General features: G+C 35.4%; 1 protein-coding gene across 1 annotated transcript in view; it reads left to right on the forward strand.

Moving 5' to 3' along the window:
* asic4a (acid-sensing (proton-gated) ion channel family member 4a) overlaps positions 1–14,635 on the forward strand; it is a 356,165-nt gene extending 341,530 nt beyond the window's left edge. Inside the window, exons 7-10 of the mRNA XM_061926609.2 lie at positions 1–53; positions 2,077–2,156; positions 9,352–9,462; positions 14,436–14,635. The exon at positions 1–53 is cut by the window's left edge and continues 39 nt beyond it. Coding sequence (XP_061782593.1) covers positions 1–53; positions 2,077–2,156; positions 9,352–9,462; positions 14,436–14,564 — 373 coding nt within the window. The 3' untranslated portion in view covers positions 14,565–14,635. The remainder of the gene's footprint in view (positions 54–2,076; positions 2,157–9,351; positions 9,463–14,435) is intronic.
* The last annotated feature ends 229 nt before the right edge of the window (positions 14,636–14,864 follow it).

The following is a 14,864-nucleotide window of genomic DNA, read 5'->3' on the forward strand; positions in this document are numbered from 1 at the left end:
AAACTATGAAACAATCGAGCAAAAGAAAGCGTACGACGTTGCAGGTTTATTAGGTATTATCCGTCAACATAATACAACACATGTTTGATAAATAATAATCACCTATGTTTGTGTACAGTGGGTCCGGATTAGTTTTTTGCCTCATCCCTCATTTAAAGCAAGAGTGAAGAATGCACTACAAAGAACTGTAAAGTCCGAAAGAGAAAGAGATGATAGGTTATTATCTGCTCACAGATGATACCTGGTGGTTGTTTGAGCACACTGCAGCTCGTCCAGGTGGAGAAATTAACCAGCCCCGACTTCTTAATGCTTCAGAATGAGGCAAAAATTCCTCCCACCCACTGATTAAAAAGGAGATGAAGTGAAACTTTGTAGCAACTCTAAATATGAACATACATATTTTTTACTACTCAAAATGTGTACAAAATAATCTCATGTTTTCCATGTCTATTCTATCTATTACTTATTAAATGTGTACCAGATAATATCAGGCAACCTTTTTTATAAAAGGTTTCTACGACAACATATGTTCCCCCTGCACACCCGCCGGCAATATACATATATATATATATATATATATATATATATATATATATATATATATATATATATATATATATATATATATATATATATATATATATATATATATATATATTTCAATTTATTTATTCTTTTTATTTTATTTTTTTTAAATACAATTTTGGGTATTATTTTTTTTCTAAGCAAATTTTTTTTTACTTATTTAATTATTGTTTTTGTTTGGGGTTTTTTTTAATATGATTTTTTTTTATCACTATCTAAGTATGAAAATACACATATTTTACTACTCACTGGATGATCTCAGACAACATGTATTCATTTTGTTATTGTTTTTTTGTTGTTTTTTTAATTCCAATTTTATTTTTTTATTTTTTTTAATATAAATATTAAAATACTTATATTTTACTACTAAAAATGTGTACCAGATAATCTCAGGCAATATTGATTTTTTTCAATTGATTTGTTTGTGTATTGTTTTTGGTTTTTGTTTTGTATTTATTTATTTAACCCACTGATTAAAAAGGAGATGAAGTGAAACTTTGTAGCAACTCTAAATATGAACATACATATTTTTTACTACTCAAAATGTGTACAAAATAATCTCATGTTTTCCATGTCTATTCTATCTATTACTTATTAAATGTGTACCAGATAATATCAGGCAACCTTTTTTATAAAAGGTTTCTACGACAACATATGTTCCCCCTGCACACCCGCCGGCAATATACATATATATATATATATATATATATATATATATATATATATATATATATATATATATATATATATATATATATATATATATATATATGTCTTAATAAGGTTATCCAAAAAATAGTGCTCGATACCGTAGTAGAGCGCAATATATGTATCTCCTGACGATTGAGGGTACCCCCCTCATGAAACAGGCCTGTAGAGATGAAATAGTCTTGTGATTTTTTTTCCCCACACATACATATATATATATATATATATATATATATATATTTCAATTTATTTATTCTTTTTTTTTTTTTTTTTTATAACATTTTGGGTATTATTTTTTTTTCTAAACATATTTTTTTTACTTATTTAATTATTGTTTTTGTATTCATTTTTTTGTATATATATTTTTTTTTAATTATTATCTAAGTTTGAAAATACATATATTTTACTTATCAAAATGTGTACCCGATCACATCAGGCATTATTTTCTTTCTCTACTCTAAATATGAAAATACATGTATTTTACTACTCACTGGATGATCTCAAAAAACATGTATTCATTTAGTTATTGTTTTTTTTTTTTTTTTTTTTTTATTCCATTTTTTTTTTTTTTTTTTTTTTTTTTAATATAAATATTAAAATACTTATATTTTACTACTAAAATGTGTACCAGATAATCTCAGGCAATATTGATTTTTTTCAATTGATTTTTGTTTTTTGTTTTGTATTTATTTATTTAACCCACTGATTAAAAAGGAGATGAAGTGAAACTTTGTAGCAATGTTCTGGAATTATTGTAATGTCTTTAATGTTGTTTGTTTTCAGGTGACATTGGTGGACAGATGGGTCTTTTCATTGGGGCCAGTATCCTGACGTTCTTAGAAATACTCGATTATATCTACGAGGTACTGTGTTCTCTCTCTGCTTCTGTGAATGATTGTGTTTGTTCCAACTCGTCCAATCAGTAAGGGTGTCAAAAAAAAAGTATTTTCGAATTAATCGCGATTCTTACTTAAAAATGTTAATAATGTTATTTTTATTAAAATTGCTGTGTCCTAACTTAAAAGGAGAACTGCACTTTTTTAGGGAATATTGCCTATCATTCACACTCCCTATGTAAGACACATGTCATTTTTTATGCATTCTAAGTCGCAAAATACTGCTAGTAAGAGGTGGCTAACAATGCAGCTAATAACAATAGTCTTTTCCGCCAATAAAGCCCTCTAAAAACATCCAAAAAACGCCAACAATACTCTATTTACATCTCATAACCTGAATATTAACCTTTAGCAATTTTGTTATTATAAGTGCTAACGCAGACAAACTATTTTTAGTGGTGCCCTAATCACAGAGCGCTAACTAGCTTGTGCTGCTATATTGACATGTGCTGCTGCATCGCCTCTGAGTTGGTGAAACTTAATTCTATATTATAAATCATGTCTCTCACCTGGATAGTAGAAGGTTGTGGACATAAACCGAGAAGTTGGTCAACATTGACATCCAACTTAGACCCGGAGATGGCGAGAAAGACACGAAAAGATGCTCGTTAAAATTGTTAAAATGTGTTAATTCGGCATCTAAATCCCATCAGTCGGTATGCCAGTGAGAGCAGACATTGTACAGTAAGTGAACGTTTTATCACGTTTATAGCTCGCACTTAGCAATACTGCTACATGACGTTTAGCGTTTCGCTAAAGCTGCATCTGCTTTTCACTCAGCTTCTTAAAACTTTTAGGTCATCTTCTGTACATTCAGGCTCAAAAAATATAAGGCTCTGGATCATCATTTTTCCCAAAGTAGTCTTTGTTGTCTCTCATGAAGGGGAAAATGAACACGCCGTCGCATGATTAAAGTGAGCAAAATACGTAAATAATAATTATTAATAGGGATGTCCGATAATATCGGACTGACGATATTCTCGGCCGATAAATGCTTTAAAATGTAATATCGGAAATTATCTGTATCAGTTTCAAAAAGTAAAATGTATGACTTTTTAAAACGCCGCTGTGTACACGGACGTAGGGAGAAGTACAGAGCGCCAATAAACCTTAAAGGCGCTTCCTTTGCGTGCCGGCCCAATCACATAATATCTATGGCTTTTTCACACACACAAGTGAATGCAAGGCATACTTGGTCAACAGCCATACAGAACACACTGAGGGTGGCCATATAAACAAGTTTAACACTGTTACAAATATGCGCCACACTGTGAACCCACACCAAACAAGAATGACAAACACATTTCGGGAGAACATCCACACCATAACACAACAGAACAAATACCCAGAACCCCTTGCAGCACTAACTCTTCCGGGACGCAACAATATACACCCCCCGCTGCTGTTTTGAGGCATGTTAAAAAAAAAATGCACTTTGTGACTTCATGTACATGTCTGTACATATTTTCATTATGCATGTTTGATCGTTTAATTATTGTGTACATTAATGGACAGACTTATGTTTAAATGATGTGTGTATATGAATGTTTATGTGATGAGAATGTGTGAACTGATTTACAAGATGTGTGTATTAGTATGGACACGCGTTATGATGTGTGTATGGACAGACATTTAGAGTGTGTGTACTTAAATGTACATTATTGTTTAAATTGATTTGTATGCGTGAACTGACAAACTGACAAATGTAATTTTATTAGATGTGCATAAAAATGTTGCATTGATTTGTATGTGAATGGACAGACATGTACATTGTGCGTGCATATGAACGTTTAAATTAATTTTTTTAACGTTTCATCAATGTGTGCGTGAATGGACAGACTGATGTTTAAATGATGTGTGTATATGAATGTTTATGTGATGAGAATGTGTCGACTGATTTCCATGATGTTTGTATTAGTATGGACATCCGCGTTAAGATGGTGATGTGTGTGCGTGAATGGACAGACAGTGTGTGTACATGAATGTTTACAGATGGGTCTTTTCATTGGGGCCAGTATCCTGACGTTCTTAGAAATACTCGATTATATCTACGAGGTACTGTGCTCTCTCTCTGCTTCTACTGTGAATGATTGTGTTTGTTCCAACTCGTCCAATCAGTAGGGGTGTCAAAAAAAAATGCATTTTCGAATGAATCGCGATTCTTACTTAAAAATGTTAATAATGTTATTTTTATTAAAATTGCTGTGTCCTAACTTAAAAGGAGAATTGCACTTTTTTAGGGAATATTGCCTATCATTCACAATCCCTATGTAAGACACATGTCATTTTTTATGCATTCTAAGTCGCAAAATACTGCTAGTAAGAGGTGGCTAACAATGCAGCTAATAACAATAGTCTTTTCCGCCAATAAAGCCCTCTAAAAACATCCAAAAAACGCCAACAATACTCTATATAGAGCATGTTAAAAAAAAAATGCACTTTGTGACTTCAATAATAAAAATATGGCAGTGCCATGTTGGCATTTGTTTTTCCATAACTTGAGTTGATTTATTTTGGAAAACCTTGTTACATTGTTTAATGCATCCAGCGGGGCATCACAACAAAATTAGGCATAATAATGTGTTCATTCCACGACTGTATATATCGGTATCGGTTGATATCGGAATCGGTAATTAAGAGTTGGACAATATCGGAATATCGGCAAAAAAGCCATTATCAAAAAAATAAAAAATAGAAATAAAAAAAATAAAAAATAAATAAATAAATAAATAAAATAAAAAAAGCCATTATCGGACATCTCTAATTATGAATGTTACTACATTACATATTAAATATATTACATATAACATTACATATTACATATTAATTTAATATTACATATTAAAGCATGGATATAAAACGTTGATGTTTTTTAGAGTGCTTTATAGGCGGAATAGAGCGACTCTCATTGAGACCATTGTTAGCTGACTTTTGCTAGAGTTTATTTATGACTTAGAATGAAGGGATTGTGAATGGCAGACAAAATCCCTGGAAAGGGCTGTTCCCTTTTTAAAGGTTTTGAATTTACAGCAATCTTGCTTGAGGAATGAATTATATTGCACGCTGACTTTTGGTTTATTTATACCGTTATACAAATGTTGTCTGTGCCTTGAACTTGGCGGGGTTTTTTTTTTTTTGCATGCTGGCAAGTCCCTCACGCTGCAGGCCAACAATCGGCCGGATAAAAACCCAGGAGCGAGCCGATTAGGCATGGCAGACCCTTTTCTGACCCTATTTTGGCCCCCATTCAGCCTGCCAACAACAAATGTCACCTCAAATTCCCTTCTGTCCGATTGCCATTTATGGCGCAGTCTGACTAATGTGGTGTTGCCTGATTAGACCGACGCCACTCTACAGCCTGTCTGCTCGCTGACAACCTTATTGTAGCCCTCTTGCTACCCACACGTTTGTCAAACGGAACAGTTCTCACAGTTTTTGCAGTACCAAACCTTGGACTCATGGACTGGCTCATGTCTACATGTCCTTACCTAATGGTGCGGTCCCTGAGAGTCTCCAGACTCCCCTCACACATGTGTGCGTGTGAATGGATAGACACGTCGCAGTCGGAGGGGACGTGTGAAATAAAAACGTAACCAAATTTTGAACCACCATTACTAAGTGTTTTAAATCATAAAATCACCCCTTTAAGTAAGCTGTATGTGAATGGACAGACAGAGGTTTATGTGTGCACATGAATGTTTTTGTGATGAGTATGCATGAACGGATTTACAGCCACATTTTGTGTACAGGTATATGAATGTTTAAATATATGTATATGTGTGAACTGACAGAATATATTTTTATAATTTGAGTACAAAGAAATGTTTTTGTGAAGTGTATGTGAATGGACAGACAGATCTTCATGTATGTGCAATATATGAATGTTTCTGTGAACTGACTGACAAATATTTACGTGACGTGTGTATTAGTATAGACGGACATGTTTAGACTATGTGTGTATGTGAATGGACAGACATTTACATTGTGTTTGCATACAAATGTTTAAATGCATGCGCATGTGTGAACTGACAGACAAATATTTTCATTATGCATGTTTGAATGTTTAATGTGTACGTGAATGGACACACTGATGTGTACATTATGTGTGTACTTGAATGTTTTTGTGATGAGTATGCATGAACTGATTGACAGCTACATGTTGTGTGTACAGATATACGAATGTTTAAATATATGTATATGTGTGAACTGACAGAATATATTTGTATCATTTGAGTACAAAGAAATGTTTTTGTGAAGTGTACGTGAATGGACAGACATATCTTCATGTATGTGCAATATATGAATGTTTCTGTGAACTGACTGACAAATATTTACGTGACGTGTGTATTAGTATAGACGGACATGTTTAGACAATGTGTGTATGTGAATGGACAGACATTTACATTGTGTTTGCATACAAATGTTTAAATGCATGCGCATGTGTGAACTGACAGACAAATATTTTCATTATGCATGTTTGAATGTTTAATTGGTATGTGAATGGACACACTGATGTGTACATTATGTGTGTACTTGAATGTTTTTGTGATGAGTATGCATGAACTGATTGACAGCTACATGTTGTGTGTACAGATATACGAATGTTTAAACAGATGTGTATGTGTGAACTGACAGAATATATTTTTATCATTTGAGTACAAAGAAATGTTTTTGTGAAGTGTATGTGAATGGACAGACAGATCTTCATGTATGTGCAATATATGAATGTTTCTGTGAACTGACTGACAAATATTTATGTGACGTGTGTAGTAGTATAGACGGACATGTTTAGACAATGTGTGTATGTGAATGGACAGACATTTACATTGTGTTTGCATACAAATGTTTAAATGCATGCGCATGTGTGAACTGACAGACAAATATTTTCATTATGCATGTTTGAATGTTTAATGTGTACGTGAATGGACACACTGATGTGTACATTATGTGTGTACTTGAATGTTTTTGTGATGAGTATGCATGAACTGATTGACAGCTACATGTTGTGTGTACAGATATACGAATGTTTAAACAGATGTGTATGTGTGGACTGACAGAATATATTTTAATCACGTGAGTATATAAATGTGTTCGTGAAGTGTATGTGAATGGACAGACAGATGTTTGTGTGTACAATATATTAATGTTTATTTGATGTGTATATGTGAACTGACTGACAAATATTTACGTAACGTGTGTATCAGTGTGGACGGACATGTTTAAATGACGTGTGTAAGTGAATGGACAGACATTTGCGATGAGTGTGCATACACGTGTTTAAATGGATGTGTATGTGAACTGAGAGATATTTTTGATGTGTGTATGAATGTTTAAGTAATATGTATGTGAATGGACAGACATGTACATCGTGTGTGCATATGAATGTTTAAATGAATGCGAATGTGTGAACTGACAGACATATCTTATTAGACGTGTATAAAATGTTGTAGTGATTTGTTTGTGAATGGACAGACAAGTACATTGTGTGTGTGCATATGAATGTTTAAATGGATGTGTAAACTGACAAATATTTTCATTATGCATGCTTGAACGTTTAATTAATATGTACATGAATGGACAGACGGATGTTTAAATGATGTGTGTATATGAATGTTTATGTGATGAGCATGCGTGAAGTGATTTACATGATGTCTGTCTTAGTATGGACATACGCGTTATGATGTGTGTATGTGCATGTTTAATTTGATTTGAATGTGTGAACTGACATACATATATTTGTATTAGATGTGTATAAAAAATGTTGCATTGATTCGTATGTGAATGGACAGACATGTATATTGTGCGTGCATATGAATGTTTGAATGGATGTGTGAACTGACAGACAACTATTTTCATTATGCGTGTTTGAACATTTAATTAATGTGTACATGAATGGACAGACTGATGTTTAAATGATGTGTGTATATGAATGTTCATGTGATGAGAATGTGTGAACTGATTTACACGTTTGTATTAGTATGGACGTACTCGTTATGATGTGTGCATGTGAATGGACAGACATTTAGATTGTGTGTATGTGCATTAATGTTTAAATATATTTGTATGTGTGAACTGACATACATATATTTGTATTAAATGTGTATAAAAAAAGTTGCATTGATTTGTATGTGAATGGACAGACGTGTACATTGTGTGTGCATATGAATGTTTAAATAAATGTGTAGGTGTGAACTGACATACATATATTTGTATTAGATGTGTATAAAACAAGTTGCATTGATTTGTATGTGAATGGACAGACATGTACATTGTGTGTGCATATGAATGTTTAAATGGATGTGTAAACTGACAAATATTTTCATTATGCATGTTCGAACGTTTAATTAATGTGTACATGAATGGACAGACTTATGTTTAAATGATGTGTGTATATGAATGTTGATGTGATGAGCATGCGTGAAGTGATTTACATGATGTTTGTCTTAGTACGGACATACGCGTTATGATGTGTGTATGTGCATGTTTAATTTGATTTGTATGCGTGAACTGACATACAGATAATTTTATTAGATGTGTATAAAAATGTTGCATTGATTCGTATGTGAATGGACAGACATGTACATTGTGTGTGCATATGAATGTGTAAACTGACAAATATTTTCATTATGCATGTTTGATCGTTTCATTAATGTGTACATGAATGGACAGACTTATGTTTAAATGATGTGTGTACATGAATGTTTATGTGATGAGAATGTGTGAACTGATTTACAAGATGTGTGTATTAGTATGGACATACGCGTTATGATGTGTGAACGTGTATGGACAGACATTTAGAGTGTGTGTACTTAAATGTACATTATTGTTTAAATTGATTTGTATGCGTGAACTGACAAACTGACAAATGTAATTTTATTAGATGTGTATAAAAATGTTGCATTGATTTGTATGTGAATGGACAGACATGTACATTGTGCGTGCATATGAACGTTTAAATGAATTTTTTGAACGTTTCATTAATGTGTGCGTGAATGGACAGACTGATGTGTAAATGATGTGTGTATATGAATGTTTATGTGATGAAAATGTGTCAACTGAATGGACAGACAGTGTGTGTACATGAATGTTTACATTGATGTGTATGTTTAGATGGATGATGTAATGTGTGAATGGACAGACATGTACATTGTGCTGTGTGCAGGTCATCAAGCAGCGATTACGACGTCTCCTGAGACCAAAGAGCAAAGAGGAGAAGAGCAAACAGCAGCCCAGCACTGTGGCTACTGTTGGTCTGGAGGAGAACAAAACAGAGGTGCACTTTCTTTTATGTCTTTGTGTGTGTGTGTGTGTGTGTGTGTGTGTGTGTGTGTGTGTGTGTGTGTGTGTGTGTGTGTGTGTGTGTGTGTGTGTGTGTGTGTGTGTGTGTAAAGGATATCACCACATGGGCTCGGGAACACTTCGGAAAACCACTGTCACTAAATACAGTTGGTCGCTACATCTGTAAGTGCAAGTTAAAGCTCTACTATGCAAAGCGAAAGCCATTTATCAACAACACCCAGAAACGCCGCCGGCTTCTCTGGGCCCCGAGATCATCTAAGATGGACTCATGCAAAGTGGAAAAGTGTTCTGTGGTCTGACGAGTCCACATTTCAAATTGTTTTTGGAAATATTCCACATCGTGTCATCCGGACAAAAAAGGGGAAGCGAACCATCCAGACTGTTATCGACGCAAAGTTCCCATACCATCTGTGATGGTATGGGGGTGTATTAGTGCCCAAAACATGGGTAACTTACACATCTGTGAAGGCACCATTAATGCTGAAAGGTACAACAACATATGCTGCCATCTAAGCGCCGTCTTTTTCATGGACGCCCCTGCTTATTTCAGCAAGACAAAGCCAAGCCACATTCAGCACGTGTTACAACAGCGTGGCTTCGTAAAAAAAAAGAGTGCGGGTACATATATATATATAGTATATATATATGGTATAGCTCGGTTGGTAGAATGGCCGTGCCATCAACCTGAGGGTTGCAGGTTCGATCCCCGCTTCCGCCATCCTAGTCACTGCCGTTGTGTCCTTGGGCAAGACACTTTACCCACCTGCTCCCAGTGCCACCCACACTGGTTTAAATGTAACTTAGATATTGGGTTTTCACTATGTAAAGCGCTTTGAGTCACTAGAGAAAAGCGCTATATAAAATATAATTCACTAATTCACTTACTTTCCTGGCCCGCCTGCAGTCCAGACCTGTCTCCCATCGAAAATGTGTGGCGCATTATGAAGCCTAAAATACGACAGCGGAGACCCCCGGACTGTTGAACGACTGAAGCTCTACATAAACAATTAGTTTCCTCAGTTCCCAATCGTTTATTGAGTGTTGTTAAAAGAAAAGGCCATGTAACACAGTGGTGAACATGCCCTTTCCCAACTACTTTGGCACGTGTTGCAGCCGTGAAATTCTAAGTTAATTATTATTTGCTAAAAAAAAAAAAAAAAGTTTATGAGTTTGAACATCAAATATCTTGTCTTTGTAGTGCATTCAACTGAATATGGGTTGAAAAGGATTTGCAAATCATTGTATTCCGTTTATATTTACATCCAACACAATTTCCCAACTCATATGGAAACGGGGTTTGTAAATGATAATTAATTTCTCTTTTAACAAATCTGTTTTAATTGTTGCTTAGCTTTGTACATCATTCATGAGGTTTCACTAAGTTGAACTGTGGGTTGTCCACTAGTGATTCTTATGTTCCACAGGCACTGCCCCACACTTCAATACAATAATATCCTTTACACTTTCTAATAACACAGAATCAGGGGGAAAAAAGGTCTATTTTGAGTTGGCTATTTCAGTTTCTGTGTGAAACGTGAAGTGCGTAGGATTTTATTTTTTCCAGCTCGGCTGTTATGTGCTTGAAATCCTCGAAATGAGGACGTGTGGAATATATTTTCTCCCCTGTGCAGTCGTATAAAAGGGCAGCAGAGACCCAAATAGTTGTATAGTTCTTGTTACTGTTTGTCTATTTCATCTGTTTTAAATCAACAGATTATTGTCATACTTTCATCTGTTTTGGGGTTTTTAAATAACACAACTTTTTCATGCTTTGTACAAAAAAAGCTCCCAGCATGTCCGTGTGACTCTTGTTCCCACATTCGTCTGCTTGCATCCGCCGTAAATTCTAGGCTATAAGCTGCAACATTTTTTTCCTTCGCTTTGAATCCTGCGGCTTATTAAACGGTGCAGCTGATTTATGGATTTTTCTTTGTAAATAGTTAATAAAATAAAAAAGCACATACAGTGAAAATGTGTCTTTTGGACGAGTATCCTTCTGTTTAGACTGAGCTTTCAACCGGAAGTACAAGTGCCGTTCCGTCCTCTCGTTCCTACTCGTATGGATCCTTCATTCATCACTGCGAGAAACGCTTGTAAGTTTTACAATGTAACTAAAACAATTCCTACTTACTAAACCGGCCCATGTGTGACGTCTGTAGAGGTGTTTTCGTGCATATTTGTATTGTAACGTAATGAAGCTAGCTTTTTTAGCATTAGCTAATATGCTAACACGTTTACGAGTGTCTGGTAGTAATTTACAATAGCAATCTTTTTGTATTGTTTCAATTTCGTAAATTCTTCAGTAAATTCACCAAAACGGAGTTATTGAGTCTGTTTAGCTTATTGGAGAGCTAGCTTCAGCAGCTAGTGGGTCCATGACGATGACTTCTGTTTTGTTTGATCGGCCGTTTTACTGCCGTGTTACAGACACTTTTTGGAAACAATTAAGGTATGTAAATAATCATTTACAAAATATTTGTGTAAAAAAATAATATTTCCCAACATATACATTTGCGTATTAGTCGCAAATATATATACATCCTTCTGTTTAGAGCTTTCAACCGGAAGTACAAATGCCGTTCCTACTCGTATGGATCATTTATTATTCACTGCAAGCAACGTTTGTAAGCCTTACAATGTAACTAAAACAACTCCTACTTACTAAACCGTCCCATGTTTGACGTCTGTAGGAGTGTTTTCATGCATATTTGTACGTGCTATCGTAACGTATTTTCTTTAGCATTAGCTAACATGCTAACACGTTTACGAGTGTCTGGTAGTAATTTACAATAGCAATCTTTTTGTATTGTTTCAATTTCGCAAATTCTTCAGTAAATTCACCAAAACGTCACCGTGGAGTTATTGAGTCTGTTTAGCTTATTGGAGAGCTAGCTTCAGCAGCTAGTGGGTCCATGACGATGACTTCTGTTTTGTTTGATCGGCCGTTTTACTGCCGTGTTACAGACACCTTTTTGGAAACAATTAAGGTATGTAAATAAACATTTACAAAATATTTGTGTAAAAAAAAACAAATAATAATTTCAGAAGGTATACATTTGCGAATTAGTCGCAAATATATACATCCTTCTGTTTAGACTGAGCTTTCAACCGGAAGTACAAGTGCCGTTCCGTCCTCTCGCCGTCCATAGCGTTCCTACTCGTATGGATCCTTCATTCATCACTGCGAGAAACGCTTTTAAGTTTTACAATGTAACTAAAACAATTCCTACTTACTAAACCGGCCCATGTGTGACGTCTGTAGAGGTGTTTTCGTGCATATTTGTATTGTAACGTAATGAAGCTAGCTTTGTTAGCATTAGCTAATATGCTAACACGTTTACGAGTGTCTGGTAGTAACTTACAATAGCAATCTTTTTGTACGATTTCGTAAATTCTTCAGTAAATTCACCAAAACGTCACCGTGGAGTTATTGAGTCTGTTTAGCTTATTGGAGAGTTAGCTTCAGCAGCTAGTGGGTCCATGACGATGACTTCTGTTTTGTTTGATCGGCCGTTTTACTGCCGTGTTACAGACACTTTTTGGAAACAATTAAGGTATGTAAATAAACATTTACAAAATACTTATGTAAAAAAAACAACTTATTTCACAACATATATATTTGCGAATTAGTTGTAAATATATACATCCTTCTGTTTAGACTGAGCTTTCAACCGGAAGTACAAACGCCGTTCCTACTCGTATGGATCTTTTATTATTCACTGCGAGAAACGCTTGTAAGCCTTACAATGTAACTAAAACAACTCCTACTTACTAAACCGTCCCATGTGTGACGTCTGTAGAGGTGTTTTCATGCATATTTGTACGTGCTATCGTAACGTATTTTCTTTAGCATTAGCTAACATGCTAACACATTTACGAGTGTCTGGTAGTAACTTACAATAGCAATCTTTTTGTATTGTTTCAATTTCGTAAATTCTTCAGTAAATTCACCAAAACGTCACCGTGGAGTTATTGAGTCTGTTTAGCTTATTGGAGAGCTAGCTTCAGCAGCTAGTGGGTCCATGACGATGACTTCTGTTTTGTTTGATCGGCCGTTTTACTGCCGTGTTACAGACACTTTTTTGGAAACAATTAAGGTATGTAAACAAACATTTACAAAATATTTGTGTAAAAAAAAAATTTTTTTTAAAGAATTTCACAAGGTATACATTTGCGAATTAGTCGCAAATGTATACATCCTTCTATTTAGAGTGAGCTTTCAACTGGAAGTACAAGTGCCGTTCCGTCCTCTCGCCGTCCATAGCGTTTCTACTCGTATGGATCCTTCATTATTCACTGCGAAAAACGTTTGTAAGTTTTACAATGTAACTAAAACAATTCCTACTTATTAAACCGGCCCATGTGTGACGTCTGTAGGAGTGTTTCCGTGCATATTTGTACGTGCTATCGTAACGTATTGAATCTACATTCGTCCATGGCCATGGCTTCTGTTTTATTTCATCAGCCGTTTTACTGCCGCGTTACAGACAATTGGAAACAATTACGGTATGTAAATAAACATTTACAAAATATTTATGTGTAAAAAAAGAAAACTTATTTCACAACGTATATATTTGCGACTTATATATGGGGGGGGGGGAATGATTTCCAAAAATGTTGTGGGTGTGGCTAACTCATAGCGATGGCTTCTGTTTTATTTCATCAGCCGTTTTACTGCCGTGTTACAGAAACTATTAAGGTATTTACAAAATATTTCTGTGTAAAAGAAACGTATTTCGCGACGTATATAATTGTGACGTATAGTCTGGTGTGGCTAATATATGGAGGGGGGGGGGGAAAATATCCGAAAATGTTGTGGGTGTGGCTTATACACCGGTGCACTTTATAGTCCAAACAATGCGGTAATTTGCTTTATTTTTTATGATTTACGAGTTCAGTTCTACAACCAATTTTTGGCTAATCGAGGTCTTTCTGCGCTTCCAACAGGAGCCTAACGCGACGACACGGAGTCACCCGGAGGGGGCGTACGCCAACACCATGCTGCCCAACCACCACCACCACCCTCACCACCACCACACGGGGCACCACGGGGTGTTTGAGGACTTCACCTGCTAGAGCCGACCGTACTTTTGTTTTTGTTTTTTTTCTTTCCTCCATAGTTTCCTTTGCATTGACAACGAAAGAAGACCCCCCCCCCCCCCCCCCCCCCCCCCCCCCCCCGCAGTGAAAAAGCTCCAGCCAAAGTCCGACACCCAACTTGTGCTGCTAACCAACCACGCGTGTGTACAGTATATAGCCACAGATTGGACACCACTTTTTTTTTTCTTTTTTTTTTTTTCTTCACCTGGATCGGACCATCTCGCCTCTGGTTTGTGTTCTTAGGACCAACTTTTGCTGAGGATGCTTTCCCTGCAA

The sequence above is a fragment of the Nerophis lumbriciformis genome, linkage group LG31 (assembly GCF_033978685.3).
Source record: "Nerophis lumbriciformis linkage group LG31, RoL_Nlum_v2.1, whole genome shotgun sequence".
In the NCBI taxonomy this organism is placed as follows: domain Eukaryota; kingdom Metazoa; phylum Chordata; class Actinopteri; order Syngnathiformes; family Syngnathidae; genus Nerophis; species Nerophis lumbriciformis.